Source organism: Spermophilus citellus, assembly GCF_964194105.1.
Source record: "Spermophilus citellus genome assembly, chromosome: 5".
NCBI lineage: Eukaryota > Metazoa > Chordata > Mammalia > Rodentia > Sciuridae > Spermophilus > Spermophilus citellus.
The window spans coordinates 19,565,396-19,591,447 of NC_138186.1; the positions used below are offsets into that span (position 1 = coordinate 19,565,396).

Consider the following 26,052-nt stretch of genomic DNA (forward strand, 5'->3'; position numbering starts at 1 on the left):
ACTTGTGATGTATCTAGAGTAGTCCAGGTCATGGAGGAAGAGCACGGTGGCTGCCAGGGAATGAGAGAGAGAACGGGGAAGTAGTGCTTAAGGGGACCGTTTCAGGTGGGGAGGATGAAAACACCGTAATGATGGCTGCACAACAATAGGAACATACTTAATGACACTGAATGCACACTTACAAGTGGTTGAGATGCTCACTTTCAAGTTGTATTTACACACACATGAATAGTATTAGGTTTCTTTCAAATTCTTGAGTTAGAAAACTTTTGAGTGGATTAAACAGGAAAAAGTAAAAGAAAATTCTTGTCTTTGAAGGAGACAAGGCCAAAGACACTCAGATGAACCCCACCTCAGGAGCTAACTCTGTTACCATAAAAAACATTCCTGGATTGACCCTGCGCCCTGTTCACAGTGAGGGAAGGAAGGAGCGTGAGCAGCAATGAGTTCTCTTAAATAGACATTTGGTTGTGGTTCCCCCATTGGTTTATAATGAGTGAAACTTTTTTGAAACCATATTATGAAAAATTTTGAACATATATACACTGAAGTAGATAGAATGATATAAACCTGGGGTTTCCATTTCCCACATTTAACAATTATGTACTCATGGCCACAGTTTGTAAACTTATCCTATATAAGTGTATGTGGAGATATATATTGTGTATATATACATATGTATATACACATACATACATACATACACATACCCTCCCATATTATTTTGAGGAAATTTCTATCATTTTAAATAAAACTATTTTACTACAAATCTGGGAAGATGACAATTGTTTCTTAAATCATAACTATAAAACCATTATCATAACTAAACAGGTATTTCCCTAATATCATCAAATCATCAACTACACAGTCTTTACATTTTGAATTGTCTCACAAATGTAATTTTTCCAACTCTGTGTATGTGAGTGTTTGAACTAGGATTCAAATAAGCTTCTGGATGACATGTCTCTAAAATGTCTTTAAAAGAAATCCATAGGTTCCATTCATGGTTTTTTGTATTCCTTGCTTATTATTTGTAATTTATTTGCTAAAGAAATCAGTTCTTCCGGCTTTTGCTGGTTTCATCTTTGTTTTGTCACTTCTGCTACATAAAACTTGAGTTGGATCTTAACCAACCTAGTTCCTAACCTTGGTGAGACGATACACTCACCTGGGGAGCTTTTAAAATTCTGATGTATGGAAAAACAGCATGTTGCTTCTTAAATAAGTGAAACATAGGATCAATATATGACCCAGCAGTCCCACTGCAGAAGAACTGAAAACAGGTGTTCACACCAAAAAAAAAAAAAAAGTATGCAAATGTTTATAGCTTCTCTATTTACAATGACCCAAGCTCAGAAACAACCCAGGTGCCCTTGAGCTGAAGAAAGAATAAATAAAATGTGGTGTATCCATATCATAGAATATTCTAGTCAGTCTTAAAAGTAGTGAAGTACAGATGCAGGCTACAACCTGGATGAATCTGGAAATGTTATGCCACGTGAAAGAGGTCTGAGACAAAGGCCACATATTGGATGGTTCCTTTTATATGAAAGGCCCAAGATAGGAAACTCCATAGAGACAGAAGGTAGATTTGTGGTTATTATGTGTAGTTTACTGTAATTATTTAAAATTTATGTCCCAGGTCTGATAAACTGTCATCTCTTAAGTGTGACCCAAGCATCAGAATATTCTACAAGGTTGGAATCCCTAGTAGAGGATGAATCAATCAAGACCACTTCCAGGATTCCTTCCCAGGAGGTCCTAGGAGAGGAAAGGGTCCTCCTGTTTCTGAATTACCAGCTGTGTGACTACCAGCGTCAGTGCATAGCATCACCATTGAAATGACAGCACCAGACAAGTGGCCCTCAGACTTCCCAGCACATACCCATGGGCACACATCCCACCAAATGCAGGCACCAGCTCTGTCCTAACCTGGCCACATCACCTTAAAACCGAGAAGCAGAAGGTAAAGGAACCACTTCTGACTCCTCAGGGACTTTGTCTGGTCCTCTTTCTAATCCAGAATGGTTGGTGCTGCCAGCACTCCTGCAGAATCTCAGCAGAACAGGCTCCACTGCCCTGGGAAGAGAGTGCCATTTCCTTAGCAGGACTCTTCCCATGAGCATGGGTCAGGCCGCAGCTGCTGCCAGCTTTGCAGCTTTGGCAGAGTTGCAAATAGGTTAAATGTGGATGGGAGTTCTCCCACCAACTTTCTTTTTATGGCAAAATTCAAATAAACTCAATCTGGGAAAGTGGCTTGCCGCCCCCAGTGGAGCTTCAGAAAGAAGAACTCTCCTGATGTGATTCAAAAAATGGATGGCTTGTGATTTCATTTGCTCAGCACTACTTGGTTAATATCCCAGACTCCCAAATCTGAAAGCAGCGGAAACTGAGATGTGCTCCTTCCAGTTAAACTTGGAAATCAAATTGCTTTCTTTCACTCCCAACCTTTGTAGCCCAACCTAAGGAACCAGAGGACTCTTCTCTTTGAGTAACATGAGCTCTCCATTTAGGCTGTTTTCTGAAAGAGTGTCTGGAAGTGTGTTGTAGTAAAAACAAGTCAAGTCATAGATTTGGACGTCACAAGGCCTGGAAAAGAATAATCTCAGGTCCATAATTAATTTGAAAACCTAATTAAAAATTAATCTAGGAAGTGGAAAGATCAATTATCACAGAAGAGATCGAACTATCTCCTGTTACCTTGGTTTTTGTTTTTTTCCAGGACTGAGGGCCTTTAGCGTGCTACGCAAACGCTTGGCCACTGAGCTAAATCCTCAACCCCTGAACTATCTCCTGGTTCAAACTTTTTAGTGCTTTCATTTGGCCAAGTATTTGATTAATTTCCAGAAATGGCTATTCGTTGTAAATATTTTATAGACCAGTCTTTTAAAAATATATTCGTAAGATGTGTGTTTGAGTTTAGTTTATTCGCTTATATTCAAATCCTCTGTTATACCCTTGTTTCATGTACTAGCTTTGTCAGTTCTTGAAAGATTAATATCAGAGTTCTTCACTAGAATTCCACCTTCATCAATTTCTTCTTTTATTTCCAGTACTTTAGGCATTTAGGTACAGTTGTGTTACTCAGTGACAAGGATACATTCTGCGACCTGCGTCATTAGGTGATTTTTGTCATGGTGTGAACATCAGAGTGCACTTACACAAACCCCCGACAGCACAGCCTGATACTCACCTTGGCTGTACAGGGCACCCTCAGACTTGTGATCTCTCATTGACCAAAACGTTACACAATCATGGCTGTCCTAAGCTAAGGACTTAAGCAGTGTAAATGTAGATACATATGTGAATGTGACACCTTTTTTGTAAATGTTACTCATTATTCATGTTGGTGCTTTTCAAATCTGCCTTATCCAATGTAAATATAAGCTAGGATTCCTCCTCCACCCCTCACCCAATATACCTGGTGTATTCTAACTCGTCCCCTGATGTTCAGTCTTTATCATTTTTGTTTGAAGTGTTTTGTGTTATTTTGTTACCTGGCCTAGTTAGTTCATTCACATTTCATAAAATGGCTGATGGAGTTGATTTTACTCCTTCCATCTTGTTCTGTTTATTTTAGTTTGTTCTCTCGTTCCCTTTCTTACCTTCACTGGCTTTAACAAGTAACTCTTCCCTACAAACAAACCCCACTCCCTCTCTCATACTAGATTGGAAATTATATTCTACTTTCCGTGCCCTTAATGATTGTCTTCTGTAGCCTGGTGCTCATAATTAAAAGCATGCATTTTTTATTTTTATTTGTGAAAGGATATCTATTTTTCCCATCAAGATTCCCTGTTATATATATTTCATGAGTAAGTTTATCATTTCTTATTTCTGAATCTAAATGCTCTTATTGCATCGCCTGCCTCTCAGCAGTTTTGGTTTATAAACAGCTGGTTGGTTGTTTCTTCTCCTGGGCTCCTAGATTTCCTTAGATATATTGATATTTTTCTTTGTCATTGCCCTGTACTCAGATCTGGTTGTTTGAGGACCTCTGTAGCTGCAGTTCTGTGATTGATCAAAGTGAAGCATTAAGCACTCCCTTCTCCCTCCCAAGGACCAGTGATAGAGCAGTGGCAGCAGTGCTAGTCTCCCTGATCCCAGGTCCCCTTGAACAATCCCAGCCTTGGGATCAGGAAGTGATGGCCTTGTTCTCCAGTCCCTTCTCGGTTGGTAGAGCTCACTTGGAGAAGCCAGTGTTGGCTGGATCTCCAGGCTCCATAGACCCCTTCCAGCCACACCCGGCCCAGAATCCGCTTGCTGAGCCTCAAGGAAGACGGCTCTGTGAACCCTCCCTGCAGCACCCTCTCCAAGCCCAACACCTTGCCCACACCAGCTGCTCCACGTACCTCAGAGAAGCAGAGATGAGATTTGGAAATGTGAAGGGAAGCACATTCCCAGAATCCTTCATTTCAGTAGTTCTTAATAGATTTTAAATTAGTTTTTGTAGTCTGAGCTAGGAACCTAATCCACATTTATATCATAATCTGTAAGAAAAGCATATTCCAGATACTTCACCAACTTAGAACTAAAGGCCTTTTCGTAGGACAGCTGCCCTCCCACCCCATCTCTTCCCCATTTTCTCCATGGTGCTTGATCTCTTTGACCTGGCTTGTGGAGGCGTCACCGGCATAAGATTTGACTACAGAGGAGAAGGCCATGTGTCGACAGAAGCACAGAATGGAGTGAGGTGCTTGGAATGTGGAGGAAGGGGCCACAAACCAGGGATACACATCTCCACTAGAACCTCGAAAAGACAAGGAAACAGATTCTCCCCTAGAGCCTCCCAAAGGAGCCGTCCTGCCCATCAATACCTGGACTTTTCTCCAGTGAAGCAGATCTTTGACGACTGGCCTCCAGGACTATAAGGAACAAATTTCCATTATTTTAAGCCACCCATGTTGAGGAAATTTGTTAGAGCAACAACAGGAAATAATTCAAAGGATAATCCTTTGAAGCAGCTGGGTTGTCTCAGGGAAGCCTGTGACTCAGATGCCATTATCACCTGTGTCCCCAGGCCCCAACAAGGAATATGATAGACAGTCTGAGACCACACCACATATGTAAGCAGTGACCCTTGATGACCTGGCAGCGTGCCCCAGGAGTGGCAGGTTGTGGCTGTTTGCTGCCCTGGTCTCTCAGAGATGGCGCTCACATCGAAGGCATCTCTGTAAGTGATGGAGGCAAGTCCTTTTTGGGGATTGAGGGGGTTTTAAGCAAGCGCATATGTGAGCAGCCCCTCAGAGGTTCTGGGCAAGCAAAACCAAACCTTCCTTGAAGGGCATGGGCCCCAGCGTGCTCTGCACAAGAGCATCCCCGGGCCCAAGACTGGGAGAATGTCCTCCTACCGTGATGCTGGCAGCTTCACTTTATCACGCAGGTGAGATGGGTCCCCCCTCAAAGTGTGTAAGGAAAGGAGTGTTGACGAATGTGGCCATTTCCCACGTAGTACTTCATACCCAAGGTTATCTGAGACCATGAAAAGTGTGAGCAAAGAAGGAAACCCGGAGAGGGCAGTAAGAGGGCTCAGAAGACAAGTTTTCAGATGGTTGCCAAGAAGGAAGAGGGGAGGGCGGCATGATCTCCACATCCACTTACCTGTGACTGTCTGTTTGTCACAGTGGCCCTTGAAATCGTCAGATAACACATTCTCTCCCTGACAAAAGTTAAAGGTGACTCCTCTTTCTCTGCTGTCCAATAGCCAGGTGACCTTGTCACTTTGACTTTCCTCATGGGAAGTGTGCTCAGCCACTGTCAAGCCTGACAGCTTCATTTAGCGACAGTGATTGCTGAACTAGAGAAGTGACTTGCATCTACGAGACTGTGGGGTGTCCTTATTTTGCAAGTCCATGATGCGCCCCCACTTTCAGCTGTAGGCAGGGGAACCCACAGTGATTGAAGTCCTGCTTCCAGGGTATAAATGTAATCACTGCAGTTCTCTGTGCATTGACAGGTTCTATAAAATATTTCTTTGTAGGCAGCAAGAAACCTACATTTGGATTTCTACTTAACTTTTGTTATTCCAAGAGGAACGATTTTATTTTACGGAGGATCAACTACTTTTAAGATACCATTTTCCATTGCATCCCCAGATTCTTCTCACCAGCGGTTAATACTGTTCCACCAAAAAATGTGAAGGCTGTTTTAAATATCAGTTTTCTAGTTTTAATATTGTACTGTATTTCTGCAGAATGCAACCATTGGAGGAAATTGGGTGAAGGGTACGTAGGCCCCCCTTTTCGCAACCTCATGTGAATGTATATTTATTTCAAAAGCAAAGATTACAAAATAATGTGTATTTTGCTAGATGCTTTAAAACATAAAAGTAAATAAAATTTTAAAAAGTTTAACAAGATGGTATACATTATTACTATTTATTAGAAATATAAAACAGGCTATAAAAACAAGTCAGTTGTGTGATCTTAAATGGTGTAATATCTATATTTTTAAAAGAAGCAGGCAAATTTAATTCTAATAATGTATTTTCTTTAACCCAGTATGTCAAAAATATTATTTCAACATGTGATCAGTACAAAAAATATTAGTAAGATATTTTATACTCTTCTACTAAGTCTTTGAAACCCCCTGTGTATTTTATACTAACAGAGCATTTCAGTTTGGATTAATCACATTTTAAGTGCTAAATCACCACATGTCCCATAGAGCAGTACAAGTATAGGCCTGGGCACTATAATTGCAAAATCTTTTAACATCCTTTTTAGCATCTTAATATTGAGATTCCCATATCATAAAATGCACCCACTTGAGGTGTATTACTCAGTTCTTTTTAGTATATTCAGAGTTGTTCAACCTTGCCAGAATCAAAATTTTTTTTTTTTTTTTTTTTTTTTTTTTGGTACCAGGATTGAACCCAAGGGCACTTAAGTACTGAGCCACATCCCCAGCCCTTTTTATTTTTTATTTTGAGACAGGGTCTCACTAGGTTGCTTACAGCCTTGCTAAGTTGCTAAGGCTGACTTCAAACCTGTGATCCTCCTTCCTCAGCCTCCAGAGCCCCTGGGATTACAGGTATGCACCACCATGCCCAGCTCAACTTTAAAACATTCCCAGCACCTCAGAAGGAATCCCTGCACCTATCCACAGACACTCCTCATGGTCTCCCACTTGCCCAACCACTAATCTACCTTCTGTGCCTATGGATTTGCCCTTTTTGAAGGGTGAAACCACTAGAGGAAATAGAGTGAAGGGTATATGGGCACATTTTATAGACCCTAATATTTTATCTAAACAAACTCACAGTATGTGGCCCCTCACGCAGAGCTTCTTTCATTTAGCATAATGTCATCAAAGTCCATCCTTGTGGCATATATACAGATTTCATTTCTTTGTATGGCTGAATAACATTGCATTGTGTGGATGTATCACCTCTACCGTGTACTACCATGAAGACCATGTAGAAATGTGGGGAAATGTAATACTCAAATTGTGCATTAGTAATACGAGAGAGCATATGGCCATAGTGGTCAGCAGAAATGGTTTCAGGTGATGAAAAATGAAGTCGACTTGAGGTGATTGGATTATTGCTGTTTTTTTGTTTGTTTGTTTGTTTGTTTTTTACCTAGCACAACTTTTTTAAAACTATGCCACATTCCAAATTAACCAAATTTAGTATAAAGACTAAATAATTTAAATGAAGTCAGAGATTTGCTTCAAATCAAAGAAATATTCTGCTATATTCTGCTGCCTTTCCTATCCTCTACTATACCCCCTCCCCTCCCCTCCCCTCCCCTCCCCTCCCCTCTCCTCCCCTCTTCTCATGGCAATATGTAAATCAATGGACGTGTAACTGATGTGACTCTGCAATCTGTATACGGGGTAAAAATGGGAGTTCATAAACCACTTGAATCAAAATGTGAAATATGATATGTCAAGAACTATGTAATGTTTTGAACAACCAACAATAAAAAAAAGAAAAAAAAACAAATCAAAGAAATAAAATATTAACCCTTTGAAGTTGGAGAAATAAATTTACCTCTTAAACCCTTGATCTCTAACTATAAATTAGAGATGATGATGACGATGATGATACCTGTTGTACATACCTTTTAAGTATCAGATGAGCCAGAAAGTGTATAAATATCACATAAACTTCCAACTACTGGATAAATGTTAGTTATTACTATGATTATTACAGTAAGAAGTATGTGAAGTTGTAGTCTTAATAAAATGACTAGACTATGATTTCATTGAAGCAAATAGCACTGAACAAAAGGTCTACTCACAGGCCCTTTTCAAGATCAGCAGTGGCAAAAGATTGTGTGGGACAGTAAATCAACTTGCTCTCGCTTTCCCCTTGGCAATTAAAATTGAGCATATTTAAAGAGATAGTCTATATACACCAGAAAAAAAAAAAACGGATATTTGCAAATTGGCTCTTCCACTGTGGCCTCAACACAGGTGGGTAGAGGAAGATGGCTGGGGCACAGGGCAGGTGGAAGGTGGACCCAGACCACCTGCTCTAGCTCTCTGGTACTCAGCAAGGCTGGCCTAGGCATCATGTCTGCAGCCTATCCTTCCCTGGGCAAGTGAAAGTAGGACCTGTCAGGAGAGTCACATGTCCCTCACTGCTGCAGAACACTGGCAGAGGGTCGACCATGGCTTGTGATTCTGAGGCCTGGTTCTTTCCTTCATCAGGGAGCCAGACTGGCAGTTGGCTCCTTGAATGACAGTTCCCTCACAGGTTGTGTGTCATTTCATGCACCAAAGGAGCACCCACACTGTGGCAGGTCCCAGCAATCTGTGCTTCTGCTACATTGTGGGGCACAGTTGAGGGCACAGCATCAGGCCAGGAGGGGACACGGGTTGACGCTTCAGTGTAGGAGTCTGTTCTTCCTGAGATATTGATTCTTCTCCCCAGATGCTTCATTGGAAGGCAGGATCAGTGGGAGCTTCTGGGAAGCACTAGGCCAGCTCCGGGAACCCAGCGTGAGCTCTGCATGACAGAAGGCCTCCCTGTACTCTCCTCGCCCGAGAGCTGAGGACTGCCCAGAGCTCCACAGAGGCTGACACCAGAAAAGAGAAGCCCCCCCCCCCGACACTTTTTGTCTCAGATGTCTCTACTTGTCATCTGGGGCTCCTACTCCTCCCTCATGTAGAATAACCTCCCAGAGCATGTTTTGGCTGTTTTGCATGTTCCAACATTATTTCTCCTACAAAGAAATAATAAGAAAATGAATGTAGTGATCAGCACACTGTCACTGCAAACAATGGATGCCTTTTCAGAGATAACCCAAACTCCTTCTCTAAAGTACAGGCCCCATGGGTGATGTGAAAAATAGTGAGTCACCTGTAGGACAGAGACATGACCCAAAGCTGGCCAAGCTGGAACAGGACCTGTCAGGGGAGTCACATGTCCCTCACTGCAGCAGAACCTGGCAGAGGGTCAGTGAGCTAGATGAGTACTAGCTAGATGAGAATTCTTTGGGACAGGGCCATCTGGAAGGAGGAAGAGGGTGGTAAGGGAAGGGATTCTGGGGAGTAGCTGTTTAGGAAAGGTATGGAAGTAGTTGAGTGTTTTAACAAATCTGGTATACATAGCCTTGTCCTGGTCAGGGTCCTCTTCCCCCAAACATCTCTGAGAATCCCTAAGAGTACTTCCACACGTACCTGATCATCTTCTGGTTCCTGTGTGTTGGGTCCTATGGAAGCATTTGGGGAGGTTGTGCATGAGGTAACATTGACAAAGGGCCATCCATTGAAGGCCCACTGCATGCTGCCCCTGATGGCATCCAGTGTCCCAACTCTGCATTTTGCACAACCAGCTCTATGGGATTCCAGGAGCAGAGGTGTTGTCTTCCATGGCTGGGCTGGGAGGGGACATGTGTGCTGGACTGGAGGCCACACAAGCCTGCTTCTTAGTGCTTCAAGATGGCGTTTTTCTCTCAGTGACCATTTTCGTGCAGTCTTCAGCCTGCCTGCTGGAGGAGAAGTCAGAAGGGAGCCTGGTTATTCAGATGAGTTGGTATATGTGTGATCCCAGTATCATTTAAGGTGTGATATCTTTCCCACAAGTCTCCTAAGCACTGGAAAAGTGAGAAGGTGTTGCTGAGCGCCTGTTTTAAAGTCTCTGTGGGACTGTGAGCTAAAGAATACAGTGTGGTTGTTGGAAGGAAAAGAAGGGGACCTGTGTGTCCCACATGGAAGGCTGCTCAGGGTGCTGGGCACGAGAAAGAGCAAGTTGTGGAAGACTATGTGGACGGTCGTTTCTTGTTTGTTTTGTTGGTTTTCACCATTTCTTGCCTGTGCCTACTGACGTCAGCCCATGGGGGTTGAGGCAGGTCAGCCACCACCAGCTATGGCATCTTGTCAGGAACATTCATGTGGGATTGTCCAAGAGAAACTTCTAGAGAATGCTGGGTCTTCAAGAGGAACTGAAGCCAGGGAGGGGGTATCATTGACTTTCATGAGGACTGTTTCATTCCTGGCAACTTAACTACAGAGGGCACCAAACTTACCTGGGCAGTTTTTTGTTGTTGTTGTTGTTGTTGTTGTTTTAAGAGAGAGAGAGAGAATTTTTAATATTTATTTTTCAGTTTTCGGCGGACACAACATCTTTGTATGTGGTGCTGAGGATCGAACCCGGGCCGCACGCATGCCAGGCGAGCGCGCTACCGCTTGAGCCACATCCCCAGCCCTTACCTGGGCAGTTTTTAAAAGAAGTCAGTAAATCAGCACTTTTCACAAACCTAAATTTAAAAATATGTAAGTGTGATTTCTGGATCTTCCTCTGGAAGCTTTTTTTTCAGCACTGAATGTCACTTCTTTGGAGCAATAAACTGAACTAGGGTTCTGCTGTGTTTGGAGCTCCAGATATTGTGAGTCTTTTACAGTGACTTGAGTAATCCTGTCCCCGCATCTGGAAGACCACAAAGTCAAGAGTCTGTAGAATCACACAGAGCATTGTGTTTGATGAGGCTGTGTACTCTGTAACCAAGCAGATGCTGTCAGTCCTCACCTCATGGGTGACAAAGCAAAACCATCTGGATCACAGACCACCCCCAGGTCTCCAGAAATGAACTGTCCAGCGTGGTGGAAAAGCTAGCTCTGCGTCTTTTTGTGAAAGGGTTTTACTGAGCTTGCTTTTGGTTATATTTGTCCAAAGCAGCTGTTAAAAATCACAGCTGGTTGATCTTGAAAAAATGTGTCCCTTGAAGGAATAAAATAGGAAGCCCAGTTGTTCCAGATTGTTTGTCAAAGATATTTCCCAGAGCAGAGAACAAACATAATACCAGGAACTGGCTCACTTGGGCACAAATCCCAGCCCAAGCATTTGCATCACCTTGTCACTAATTATAGCGGGGTCAGAACTCTGTTGCTGCTGTGCCGTTGGTGGCCTGGAGCACTGAGTCCAGGGGCTGACGTGCTGCTGAGCTTGGGTGCCTGCCTGAGTGCTGGAGCATGACCTCTGCTGGGATGTTAGCTCTGGCGCTTGGCCTGGTCTCTGTTGAGATCATCCTGGGGAAGTGCTTGGCTTTACTGTAACATGATGCTCAAGTCCTGAGTTCTGCCCAGTGCCCCCAAGAGCCAGGTGACTGGCCACAGTGCTGCCAATAGGCAACATGGGTCACCTGCTGTTTGGATGCTTTCATCTCACAGAGTCTTAGTTACATGTGTTTCTGCATGGTTCCAGGGGACTCGTAGCTGACATTGTCTGTATCCATTGTCCCCATGAGGCCAGCTGTGCCCTACCCCAGCAGAGGTGGGGGAGTATGCTGGGAGACCAAGTACCTGCCCTTGTTTTATCACAGTCTCCCACCCTGAACAGGGTTCTAGACCTGATGGAAACATCCACAAGCACTAGTTCTCTGAAGAGCATGTGTATGTACAGAAGACAGGGAGATGTTATTTCCTTCTCCTGCTAACAGTGAGCTAGGCAACAGCATCTTCTAGCAGCACGATGAGGAAGGAAGGCAGTGCCCTTCTCCATCTCCTCTAGTCATCCAAGGTCCCTCCTAAGTGTTTGGCCTGATCCCCTTAGACGAGCATGTCTTATCATTTCATCATCCAGGGATGTCAATCAGGAGAAGAGAGTAATGATTTGCCTGGGCCTCCTGCCCAGGGGATTACCCCCATGCCCTCCCTAAACAAAAAACTTTGCAGTGGGGCCTTGGCCAGACATGTCCTGAAAAGCTGACCCTGTGGTTCTGCTATTGGGCATCTCTGCCTTTGCATATGTGTGCATTCAAAATGGACTCATTGCAAGGGAAGGATCAGTAGACTTATTGGGATGGGAACCCCCACCAACTGCCCTTGGTCATGGTTAGATTAGGCTCAGCTCAATTTTTTATTTTTTTCTTGAATTCTTTTCCTCCCTCCCCAGCAGGTTCTTTGTCTAATGAATCTCGGGGACCAGGCACCTTAGAGGCCACAGGCACCTCTGAGATTTATTAAAATGGCTTAATTTTATTTACTGTAATAGCCTAGAATGCAAAAGAGACCATCACCACATGCATGGGGGGCTTCTTTTTTTAACTGAAGTTCAGTTATGCAGAGAAACAACATGGCCCAGAAAGCTGCCAACAGTGGCTAAGGGGGCAACTGAGGGATTCCTCAGCCAGCCCGGAACACTGCGTGGAAGCTGTCTACTAACAGTCGTGGTGGGCAGTTGGCATAATCAGGACAGGTGTATGGTCATGCTAACGGGGGTGTGTACTCTTGCATCTGGTTTTTCTCTTGTCCCTAACAAATAAGGATGAAACATTAACTATGACATTGAGATGTGGGGGTGGGGGAGAATGGATTTGTTCATCACTCTGTCAGTAATAACACAGAAAATAAGAAGTGGATTCTCTACCACCTCTCTCCACGTAAAGAATATTCAGTGTCTTAGGTGCAGTGGCACCCACTGGTAATCCCAGCAGCTCTAGAGACTGAGGCAAGAGGATAGCAAATTTGAGGCCAACTGGGGCAACTTGGACCCTCTCTAAGAGATAATAATGTGTTTCATCCATGCTTGTAGGGACAGGATAGAAACCAGATGCGAGAGTGCATCCCCTCATTAGCATGACCATTTGCCCTGTTTACACCATCTGTCCCAGAGTGATTATTAATGGAGATCTCTTTCACTCTCAAGTGTTCCGGTTTGACTGAGGAAATTCTGGTTTTGGTTTTTGTTTAAGGGAGCTGGGGATGTAGCCAATGACAGAACACTTGCCTAGTGTATGAGGGCCTACATTTGATTCCTAGTACTAAAAGAAGAGAATATCCAGAATCTCAAATATATCTCAAATTCAAGACTTATAGGTAAAATGGAGATGGAATATGTTTGGGGAGAGGGGATTCAAGAGATACACACATGCTCCCTGGGTTCTTTGAAATGGACTTTAATTGGTGGTTGAAGGATGGTTCATGGATCCACTTTGATCACGCATTCTTTTGTTGCATACAGTGACAGAATTAAAACTCATAACATTATAGGTCAACGTTTTGAAAAACAAGGCTATTGAATTCTAGGAGGAAAAAAGCTCATGTGACCTGAGAGCTGTTTTTAAAGGACCAAGATGTGATCTATGTTCATCTTTGTGTTTCAGAACACCTCCTTGTTGCTAGACAGAAAAGGCTGAGAAAATTGTGTATGATTCCATTTATCCCTCTTTCAGTTTGCTGCTTTAGAAAATCAGTGGAAAGTATAAAGTGTGTTAAAAATGATAATGTGAAAACAAGCTAAACAAGTCTTGTAGCTGGTGACTTGACAACACTGTGATGGTGACTCCACAGTGGGACCCCACCAGAGGGAATTGCTGCATGAATTGCAGACAGCTTGAGAAGCTGATATTATTATCAGCCAGAGAGGGACACAGATGTTGTGCTCACCTTCCACGGTGCAGGCAAATGGGAGCAGGTGACTCAGCACGTGCCATCTGACAGGAGACCACAAACTAGAATTCCACTATAAAAGATTCATATTTTTTAAAAGTCATATTGGTGACTCAGAGGTTTTGTTTTGCATTGTTTTTTCTTTGTCTTTTTCTTTCTTCTTCTTCTTTTTTTTCCTGCCAAAGTCCCTATCAAGTGTAGCTGTCCTGGGGAAGTGAGATAATTAAAGAATGCTTCTGAAACTTCATATATCAGAAGGCACTCAGGAGCACAGGACAAATGCAGTGCATCTTCTTGGAGAATCAGGGTTACATACTGACTTGGGAAACATTTTTCTATTAAATAAGCACATATAAAGAGTGCAGAACACACTGTGTGAGAATCAATAGGAGACTTCAAAGAAATGTTCTAGGTATCAGTCTCTTTAAGCTTAATTCCCAGAAGTATGATTTCGTGTATTAACTACTTCTGCACAGCAAGGTGCAGTTTGAAATCCTTTCCTCATCTTGATTTCTCTTGCCTTGGACCAAGGCCATAGTGTTTTAATTGTACCTCAAAAATGCTTTAAGAGTTTCCTTTTCAAATTTTTCTTTCTTATTCTTGACTTTTTATTCATTCAAATAAGCTTTAAAGTCATTTGTCAAATATTTCAAAAAATCGTTGGGATTTTTTTTTTTTTAAATCATTGTGTTAGAGATACCTTAAAGGCTGAGGAGATAGCTCAGTGGTAGAGTACTTGTCCAGCATGCACATGACCAGGTTCCATCCCCAACACTGGGGGCGGGGGAGTTATTATTTTGCAAAACATTGACCTTTATTTCATGTAATTCAGTCTTTTCCTGAACATGGTCTGTCTCTCATTTCATTAAACTTTTCAATTTCAAAGTATTCTAGTTTCTTCCTGAAGATCACAAATATTTCTGATTAAGATTCTCTCCAGGTATATTTTTTTGTTGCTGTGAGATTTGCTGCTGTCTTTTCATTATATGTCCAGAGTGATTCACTAAGATGCTGGCTCTTGATGGGTGACATGGAAAAGTATGCCCATCAGAACAAGTATGTGCTTTGAAAAAATGAAAATTAAAACAGAGTAAGGCAGTTACAATTTGCCTGTATAACACTATAAATTAATGATAATAATTTAATGTATATTCTTTACAAAGTTATTGAGGGGCTAAAAGAAATATTTAAATTAGTTAAGCACTTAGAAATGTGCCTGGTAAACAGTAAATGCTCATTAAATGTCACTTGCACCATCATTAATAGTCATGATGCCCAGAAGCAACACTTGGCACTGTCCCCAAGTGGCCAGGAAGCATCCCCGCCTGCTTGATTTCACCAGCCTCCAAGAGGGAAGAGAGCAGTGACGGTTCACCCTGTGCCTCTGCCAGCAAAGCCCGAAGCCCTCTCTTGTAACTTTCCAGTGTCGGTGCACCTCCACCTCACTATGGGCTGCTCGGACCAGCTGGGAGCATCATGGCCCCTCCTGACTGGAAGCAGTGCCCCTGGAGCAGAGATAAGAAAAGAATCCACTCAGCAGTCTTCCCTCAAGTCCAGCCCAGAAAGCTCAAGTTCAAAACCAGGGGGTGGTCTCTGTTGTCGCTGACACTCTCTGTCCACAGCGGGGGTTTCATTATGTCAGACTCTTAGACTCTTAACAGCTACAGGGTGAGGAGCCTTTGAGATGCCTAAGGTCTGGTCTGGAACCCATGATACACATCTTGACAAAAACAGGCCGTGCACAATGCTGTGTAAGTACATAACATTTAATGAGCCTTTGCTGTATGCCTGGCACTGTTCTCATTTAATCCTCCCAGCAGCATTTAGACCTTTCACATATTTGGGCCCCTGTAGCTGGAGAAGTTGGTAAATTTTCTTCATGTCTAGTACCTCATTTGATTTTCGTAGCCACCCTGTGAAATGAGCAGAAAGGAGCAGAGGCCAGATTAAGATCCCAGCCCAGAGCAGGTCTATTCCCCTCGTAGGCCTCCTCACCACCCACTCCCCTGCTGATTAGCCCAGCTTCTGTGACTCTCAGGTCCTGGGATGTGTTAGAACAGGTAACTAACTCCATGTTGCTTCAGAAGAGTTGGCAATGAAGACCTGAAACATTAGGCTCAACTTTCTATTTTTTCTTGAATTCTTTTCCTTCCTCCCCAGCAGGTTTTTTGTCTAATGAGTCTCGGGGCTCATAATGTTTGGGGGCCATCAAGGCCTCCCATCTACTTTCAATTGAATAATCTGTGTACTTTTCTAATGGACTCTAATGCCAGCTCCTAAATTTTATAGAATAAAAGTGTGATCAGCTTTAATGACCAATTTATGCACAGTAACAGTCTGATGTGGCCATATAAGTCAATTTGGGGTTCTGGAGGGACTGTAAATTGAAGCTGTTAATTGCTCTTCCTCACTTCCATTGACCAGACCTCTCACCTGCAGCTCCTAAGCAGTGTGCTCTGTCATTAGCACAGCAGCATTGACCCCAGCTGGCCTCCTGATGTGTGCTGACACATTTTACAGGCCAAATAAATGCAACAGAACTGTTACACAAACATTTACAGCCTCAACTCTTGCAGCATTCATTGAGATAACTTCCTACTTTTTCCTCCCTGTGAGAATTGAATGTTTCCCTTACCTCTCTGTAACTGCTCTTGGTTAATCCCATAAAGCCCTGGATTATGGCCTTAAACTCTGTGCTCAGCCAATTTTAGATCATTTGGTTCTGTTTATCAGTCAGTGAGCATTCTTGCAGTAAATGATCCTATTGCTATTTTTATTGACTTACATTCTTCAGTTTTCTCCAGGCACTGATCACCAAAGCACTCTGCAATCACTTATAGGTCTAGGTTTTAAAATTAGTGGGCAGACAGCCTTACACCCATGGCATTTATGACACTGATATTATTAGTTATTGAGCATAATCAGACATTACTTAACCATAAAGGTATATATGTCCCTGAAATGCATCATTAGCCCAATATTGTCATGGGAACATCCTAGGATATTTACACAAACTAAGACAGCTACAGTGTTGCTAGGTGATAAAATCTGTTGGACCCCCCATCTTACCTGCAGTCCATTGTTGACTAAGCATCATTATGTAGCACATGACCCTATTTATTGTGCACCTTCTGTGTGCAAAGCACCATCCTAAACTATGCTGTGAAGGCAGCTAAGGTCAGCGATGCGTCCCCTCACCTCCTCCTCTCCTCAGTCACTGATTTTTAATGCAGGGAATGAGGCAGGCTCAGTTCGAGGCAGTACAGGGCCATGGGAGCACCATGGGAGTGGTCCCTTGTGTGCAGAAAGTATTTCAGGGAGGAAAGAGCCCTTCTGCAGAGGGGACGAGGAAGCTTCAGTCACTGGCCCAGAGGGCGGGTGAGTTTTTTTGGTTTTGTTTTTTGTTGTTGTTGTTTGGTTTTTTTTTTTTTTTTTCATTTTATTTCATTATATTTTTCTGCAAAGACCATAAAACTCCTGTTTCTGAGTGGATATTTCAAGAGCAGGTGCATAAATTAGTGGTAGAACACTTGCCCAGCATTGCAAGGCCCTAGGTTCTGTCCCCAACATCAAATAAATAAGAATGGATTTTTAAAAATCGAATTCATACTTTAGTCAGGGTGGACGTTAAATGTGGTTTCTTGTGATCTCAAGTTTCCTACAGCTTGACTCTTTGGGTTGTCCTGCAGTCCTTTGTTCTGCAGGATTTTCTTTGGAGGCTGATGGACCCTAGGTCACCCACACACACACAGCGTGTCTTGCAGGAATGCATCTCCTACAGAGGCCCTGTCCTCTAGGAGGGTGGACGTTAAGAAGTAAATGTGAGGTTCGATATCATAATGGGAGCACACAGAGGCCACACAGTGGGAGAATCCTGTGTTCCTGCTCCAGCCCAGTAATTCCACTTCTAGAAGGCTTTTCTATAAAATATATATTAAATGCACTAAAATATATGTGAGTGGTTATCCTAGCATTAAATGGAAGCAATGTAAGTGTTCATCATGTGAGAATGATAAATAAATTATGCATCTTTACAACAAAATATACAATCATTGAAAATATCCTTTTCAGAGAAGTTAGTGGCATAAGGATTATAATATGAGGTTCAATAGAAAAAGCAAGTGATGATATAATTGCAAATTAAATATTTTTATGTTTGCATACACACACACACACACACACACACACACACACACACACCTTTTAAACTTATATATGAATTAACAGTCTAGGCAGAAGAATACCAAAGTATTCATAGCCACGTCCCATAAAGCAATTAAATGTTTAAGGAGAAAAAGAATAAGATCTTCATAAAGTTCTTATGTAGTTTTTTTAAAGCTTTTGAAATTTCAGTGCTGTCCACTAATGGCACCTCCCAGGTGATAGGACATTGTTTCCGTTTATCACAGGAAAGAGCACACCTCCTTCTTGGCACTGACCTTTATCTTCATTAGTTATATGCTCCAAAATTAAAATTCACAGTGCGCATTCAAATCAGTCAGGAGTCGGTTTTGTTGTGTGTAACAAAAAACCCAAATAATAGTGGCTTTAAAAGATACGGTTTATTTTTCTCTCATATTTAAGCAAGCTGGCAGTTAGGTGTCCACAGCTAGCATGGTGGCTTCATGGTCATCAAGAACCCAGGTACCTCCTTTCTGTCCCCCATTCTCATTGTGTGACTCCCATATCAAACACAGTGCTACATGGCTGCTGGTATCTCAGCCATCTGCTTCAGATGCCAAGGAGAAGTGGCGGGCAGTGTTTTGATATGTGTGTTTACCATATCTTCCATTCATGATGTAATCTGACATCTCATTGTCCCCTCTTGATACAAGAAGAGCTAGACACTGTAGAATTCTAAATTCACACATTGACCCCAATAAGGAAAAGGAGAGATGGGTACAAGGGAGTCCACAGTTATCTATTGTGGTTGTCTCCAGTTTTAATCATATAGGGTTATAGGTCTTGCCATGACTGCCACCGTGTTACCGTGATGTGTACTTTTTTGGTGGGATACCAGGGATTGAACTCAGGGGCACTTGACCTCTGAGCCACATCCTCAGCCCTATTCTGTATTGTATTTATAGACAGGGTCTCGCTGAGTACTTAGCACTTTGCTTTTGCTGAGGCTGGCTTTGAACTTGTGATCCTCCTGCCTCAGTCTCCAGAGCTACTGGGATTGCAGGCATGTGCCACTGCACCCAGCGGCTGGTGATGTGTACTTTATGTTATGAAGAAGTCAGCATTGTTTAGGGAACTGGCAGAGGAGTGCCGTTTTGGAAAAAGCACTGGTTAGAGATGGGAAGATATGGGGTCCAAGTCTTTGTTCCTCCAGGTTCTGACTTCACTGGGCCTCCATTCCTCACCAAAAATGAGGTCAGGAAGGAAACATTTATTTTGTCTTATTGATCCAGGAGTTTAGTCCATTGCTCTGGGCCCAAGGTGAGACAGAACATGATGGTAGAGGGCATGGTGGGGATTGCTGCTCTGTTCATTCAACTGAAAAAGAGGGGAAGGGGCACACCCCCAGTGACCTGCCTCCTCCAGCCACATCCACCTAAGTTACCACCCTATCAGTCCATTCAAACTAGGATGGACTGATTAGATCCTAGCTCTCGTAATCACTTCACCTCTGACTGTTCCTGCATTAACATTTAGGGGGATATCGCATACCAAACCGTATGGCTCCCAAAAGCTCATGTTCATCTCACAACGCAAAATACATTTAGTCCATCTCCAAGAGTCCTGTAGTCTTAACAGTTCCAGATTTGCCCCAAAGTCTCATCTAAGATAGAAGGCAGACTCTTGGCTATAAGCCACAGTAAAGGTCAAAAGCAAGTTACAGATATCCAATATAAAATGTGCCCATTCCAAAAGGGAGGAGAAGGGGCATGGAAAGAAGGGGTGAGCCCAAAACCAGACTGAAACCAGCTGGACGAACGGGTCCTGTTGCTCCAGGCACAGCAGCTAGGACACGCGGCGGTGGTGAGATGTTCTCTCCTCAGGCCTTGCCAGTTGCAGGGCACATTAGCCTGCACTCTCAGCCAGGAACTTTTCTCTACAGGCAGTTCGCGTTCCTGGCATCTCTTAATTTCTGGGGTCGGTCTGCATCCCAGCTTTGGCTTCACCTTCACAGCTTCAATCAACGCCTTCTCAGGGGCAGCCCGAAGGGGTTCCACTCCTTCTACGCTTTGCCTGGTCTCCCAGGTCTTCCTTTGAAGCCTTGATGGGAGCCTTCATAACTCCCCAACTCCAGGATTCTGTGTTCCTGAGAAACAAGCGCCACCACCGCTCGCACAATAGCTGGGGCCCTGAATCCCAGCTACAGTAGCCTCGGAGCCTGGGCCTCCCAGGTTCTATCATGAGAGTCACCTCCAGGTGTCCTGCACGAACATAGGAGTCTTGGCTGCAGGGGTGGGGTACCTCATCTCTAAACCATAACAGTTTGGAATCCCTGATCTATGCCTAGCCCACCTCTCTTTTTAGTCTCTTTTCCTCCCCTCCTCCACCCTCCACATCTACACTCAGAGCCCCTTGCTATCTTTGACAGTCTCAGAGCTCCACAGGCTTCCACACCAGCTGCCCTTGGAGGGGCCTTTCCCTTTCACTCCCTCTGGCTGACTCACACCTCACTGTTCCTCCAGCCCTGTATTCACCCCTCATCTGTCACTCTCCACACCTGAGGGCAGGTACCCCATTTCTTGCCTGCCTCCCCTCCTGATCACTACACATCCTAAAGGCAGGAGTCATACTTCACACATCCCTCAGCACAGTGCCTGCCGAGTGACTGGGGCCGAGGCTACCCTCCAGGGCTTGCTGGTCTTTTGTTCAACAAACTCCTGTTTATTGTGCTGAAGGAGAGCGCCCTAGCACTGGAAGAAAAAGCCCTGCCTCTCTGTCCATCTTTGCTGCATAGCCACTTGCTGTCCTTGGGCTCACATTCCTTGTCTTGCGCATACTTCAGTGGTCTGCTGAGCACCTTTGTCTGCCAGGACTGTGAGGGCCCAGCAGCATAGATGTGCATAGTTCATTGCCGCTGCCTTTGAGGGTCTTCCAAAGCACTGGGGGGCAGTAGAGAGGAAGACAGACATGAACCTGGGCACATCTCCTACTGGCCATATGTTGGGCCACATAGTCCAGCTAAATGTTCTCCATGTGTACAATGACTGTCCCTTGACCAGATTCCCACCAGCTGCTCGAGGACCTTATACCATAGAATCTACCACATTGGCTCAGGAATCGCACATCTTTCTCTTGGTGTTTTTTTTGGTTTTGGTTTTGGTTTTGTTTTGTTTTGTTTTGTTTTGTTTTGTTTTGGAGCATTCAAAGACTGTTTTAGCAGCAAGAGACTGTAAAGATCACCTGGGAATATTCAGGCCTCTGAATTTACAGATGAGGATGCTACAGTGTTCATATGAGACAAGAAGGAACAGAGTGTCACCCAACAAATAGCAAAGCCACACTATAGCCCAGTTGTCCTGACTGCCTTGCTGGGGGTCTTTCTGATGCTCCACCCTTTGTTCCAGTGTGACAGAGGTAGAAGATGTAGATCACATTCAGAGACCACATGGCTGTTATTAGATGCACCTGAGATGGACCCTGGAGATGTGCACAGTGCCTTTAGTCAGAGAAGCTGAGAGCTGGAAGGGGCTCAGCTGGTTCAAACCTGTCTGACATGTAAATTCCTTCTCGATCCTTGCTTCTCACAAGGACAGAATTTACTGCTTCTTGAGGCAGCCCTTTCCTTTTTATTATTATTATTATTATTATTATTTTTAAACCCAGCAGGGGATTGAACACAGGGCTTTGTGCATGCTAGGGAGGCGCTCTACAGCTGAGCTGCATGCCCAGTCTTCTTTTTCCATTCTGTCTTGGAACAACTCTATTAAAGGGTTCTTCCACATGCCATCTCATAGACTGTGTCTGCTGCTAGCCACTTCAAAACTTGGTGGTAAACTCAGCCAAGCACCTCCTGATAGTCCCCTTCTGTGGGGAATAGCACAGAGGATTCTTGATTATGACCCCCAGCCACTCTGGGTGGCAGCTGTGGCCTTTGGGAGTTTTCTCTCACTTGTATTTTTTTGTATGTGGTGCTGAGGATCGAACCCAGGCCGCACGCATGCCAGGCAAGTCCGCTACAGCTTGAGCCACATCCCCAGCCCTCACTTGTATTTTTTTTATTCTAATTTGTTATGATAGCAGAATGATTATAATTCATATTACACATATAGAGAGCTCTCACCTGTATTTTTAAAAAGCAGTTGTATGTGCCCCGGATTGCCCATAGAGAGGGTTCCCTACTCTGAATTCCAGACAGATTTATTAATGCTCCCTTTCTTCGCCAGTTCTACTTATTCCTTAAAAAAAAAAAAAAAGAAGAAGAAGAAGAAGCATCTCTCAGGAGCTTCCTTTAAAGAAAAATTGTGACAAAGACCCTTTGTTCTGGGGGAAGGAAAGGCCATAGCCCTGGGTTATGGCTGGGCATCCATCTGAGACAGTGGGAGCACTTATCTAACAGAGACACTTAATTGAAAAGGACACTTAAAATAGAAGGCAAGAAAGACGGGCGGCAGGAGATGTGTGAACACAGACTGCCCTCTGCCCACCAGGGTCAGCAGCTAAGTGTTTGCATTTCCCAGAATGCAACACCTTTTCCACCCCAGCATAGAAAAGGCACGCCTCAGCTTTATGCTGAAAGCCTTTCTGGGTGGAAGAGGTAGTCTTGAAGGAAGTCCCATCAGGTGGGGAACCTGTGCGCACATGTGGATGGCTCAGCCTCCAGACAGCAACCAGGGAGCCTGGTGGACAGACCAAGGCTGGCCTTGGGGCCCTTTCAAGAAAACAGGAATGCCCGCGTGGGTCTCTGAGTTCTCACAGGGAGGGGGTGTGGGAAGTGGATGGTGCAAGGAGACACTTCTGGAGGTCCGCTTTGCCCCACAGTACACTTTTTTTTTTTTTTTTTAAAGAGAGAGTGAGAGAGGAGAGAGAGAGAATTTTTTTTAATATTTATTGTTTAGTTCTCGGCGGACACAACATCTTTGTTGGTATGTGGTGCTGAGGATCGAACCCGGGCCGCACTCATGCCAGGCGAGCGCGCTACCGCTTGAGCCACATCCCCAGCCCCCCCACAGTACACTTTCCAGGAGGGAATACCCTGCCATTTAATGCAGAGGCTAATGTATTTGCACTTAAATGTTACAAATGGTTCACACCTGGGAGAGTCCTGTGGTTCTTGACCTGTGCTTTTTCTTTGCCTTCAGGTTCAGATTGGCCAACTCTATTCAACTGACAAGCTTGTCATTGAGAATCAAGAGAAGCCAAGGACCTAGGGAGCTGGGAACCAGCCACCGACGGGGCCATGGACCACCTTCAGCATCCATTCTGTGTGCAGGCTGAAAATAGCCTCTCACTTTGCCTACCCTGTGGGAGCTGAAAAACTGAGTCACGTTTCCATTCTGTTACAGCCTTGGTGAGAAAGGATGGCTGTGCCTTCTCAGTTCAAGTGTTAGCATGAAGGGCTAGAGGTCACTCAGAATAATGCTATGTATTATGGTGTCTCCTCTCCCTCCCATCCCATCTTGTAGCTCGTCACCATTTGTAGAGAACATATACAGACTTTGTTTTTCTTGGTCCTTGACAATAAACCAAAGTGTCTCCCTTTTTCTTTTGTGCCAAATAAACCCATTAAGATAATGCACATTCACTTCCTGCTGAGGCAAGGCCTGAAGAAGTGGAGACCCCTGAGCAGGTCCCACCTTGAGCTGAAAACTCCCTTTGTATGGGGAGTAGAGAGCAGGTCAGGGTGGTGAGGAACAGGATACGCCCTATAATTTATACCTACACCCAGAGATGAGTACTTTACAGCCAGCCAGAGTGTGGTGTGAGGATTGGCAGCGAACCCCTCCCCACCCCTTGTGCATCAGAATCTTACCTCTGACAGCCCCCAGTGTGGTGCCTGGACCCCGAGGAGAGTCTGGGAACCCCTGCTAATAGCACTGGGCCCAGCTCCGGCTGACCGTTGGAATCAGACAGACAGACCTCTCACCACTTCCCTTCCTGTAGATTCTAACTTGGTAAATGAGAGGTGAGACCGAGTTAATATATATTCTTGAAGATCTAATGTTTTCAGTGTTTAATCAGTTTGAGGAACCCCTGCTCCTTGAGTATGTTACAGATAATAAAGATTATCATTTGTACACTTTTATCGTGGAAAATACATTCTTTCCACACATCTAGAAGAAGCATATTAAATAACTTCCTTGACTTCTGGGGAGCTTAGGCAGGGCCCAGACCCTGTTAGAGTGATTTCTCATTCTCCTTTGTGTACAGTGTTAAGTGGATTCAAGATTCATGTGTTATGGTTTGAACAGGTTCATATAGGTATTACAGTTCCTGCCATAGCTGTGATGGTGTCACCCTTTTATTAATTCTCAGTCATGAGTCAAGCATGAACAGTTCTGGGCCCATACCCTTGTCACCCTCATCCCCTTGTAAGTTACGTGTCCGTGGCATCCATACAGTGCAGATTATATTTATGATGATGCATTCAAAATAGATGAAGCATTTAGCCCTCCTATTTGGCAACACAACTTCTTCAGGATACGGTCTCGTGCACCCGTGAGACTAACAAAGCTCACTGTAGGTCCCGAATCTGTTACTCTGAACAGTTCCCTCCTGGGAGCTGCAGCAGAGTGGACCTGCAACAGAATAGCTGTGGATGATCACAGACAACGAGGGAAATGTGATCTCCCCTTCAGCTGAACGTCGTGAGCCACAGTCCCTAGCCATGGTAGATGTGGCCCTGGTGCCCTTCTTCCACTCTGCATCAATGTCACTCACCAACAACCTCATCCAGCAGTGTTGTTAGTGGATGGCACCTCTGATTTATACTTCCTTGAACAGCTGCTACTTGGAAACCTAAGTCCAGACTCCAACCTTCTCCTCTAAAAGTATTACATTGCAAGCAGGAGAACAACTCGAGGAGACTTACCCTCCAGGTTTGGTTCCAAAGGCAGGCAGAGCAAACTTAACATTTTTCTGCAGTCCTTTAACAGCAGGTTGCTTTTGTGTGAATGAAACCACATGAATGGGTTTGAACCTTGCCCAAAGCCTTGATAATACCGAGCAAGTCTATAACTTAGGTAAAATTACACATTTGGAATCTGCAAAAAAGATAGGAAGGAGAATTCTATGGCAGAAAAAGCCCAAACAGGTCTTGATCCTTCACTACAGGTGTAAGTCTGCAGGCAGAGCCTCAAACTGGGTACTCCCCAAATTCAGAGGATCGAGCTTGAGTCTAGAGCATTGGATAAAGTGCCATGTCCGTGGAGACTGGGCCCCAGCTGCAGGGTTTGGAGCAGAGTGGGGGTCGAACCATCCATCACCATCAGCCTCAGAACTCTACAGTTTGTATGACTGTTCTGAAGAAGGGGTTCAGGCTGGGGTCGAGATCAATTTCAGTGTCAGATATTAGCAACTGAGAAATACCACCAGAAGTTCACCTCTCCTGAGGTGAAAACTATTGGCCAAGCAGAACCGTTTCTAGAACTTTAAAGATGACATTGGACTAGACAAGCCATGATGCATTAGGACTTGGGACGCCTCATATAGCCAAGCCCATGGCTATGTTGCTTTGATGCTCTTATTCTCTAGATTGTGGAACTGAAAGGATAACGTGGATTGGCATAGACTGTTTTATGTACACTCTCCTGCCACCCAGTAGCAGTCACACAACCCCCTCCCTCCTCAGCCTCACCCAACATCTCAAGCCCTTTGATTTTATTTCCAAAGGTTGAGAATATTTCTCTTGATTGTTTTTGTTTTTCCAGTGCTGGTGATTGAACCCAAGGCCTTGGGCATGCTAGGCAAGTACTCGATCACAGAGCTACGCTCCAACATCTTACCACTTAAAGTACCAACAAAAATAACTTCTCAAGACCATTATGAAGAAATGTTTACCTGTAGTTCTCAGTAGGAAAAAAAAAAAAAAAACATCTTCCTATAGGAAAAGTCTTTTATATGTAACATGTAACAAGTTTGACTGGGGGCTTGATGTAGGGAGAAATTTTTCTATATTTAGCAAAAGGAGTCATCGGATTTTTTTAAGAGGCTGAGGAAAGTTGGTCTACATGTTGGCCTCATGGTTCTAAAAATGAAAATAAAATACACAGTAAAGGTTGAGTTGGTAGAAAGTGCAAGGATATATTATAACAA

General features: G+C 43.9%; 1 protein-coding gene across 2 annotated transcripts in view; it reads left to right on the top strand.

The window, feature by feature from the left end:
- LYRM4 (LYR motif containing 4) overlaps nucleotides 1-23,499 on the top strand; it is a 143,192-nt gene extending 119,693 nt beyond the window's left edge. For both annotated transcript variants that reach the window (XM_081295225.1, XM_081295224.1), the window contains one exon: nucleotides 23,100-23,499. In XM_081295225.1, the coding sequence (XP_081151351.1) occupies nucleotides 23,100-23,168 (69 nt within the window). In that variant the 3' untranslated portion in view covers nucleotides 23,169-23,499. The remainder of the gene's footprint in view (nucleotides 1-23,099) is intronic.
- Nucleotides 23,500-26,052: the final 2,553 nt, after the last annotated feature.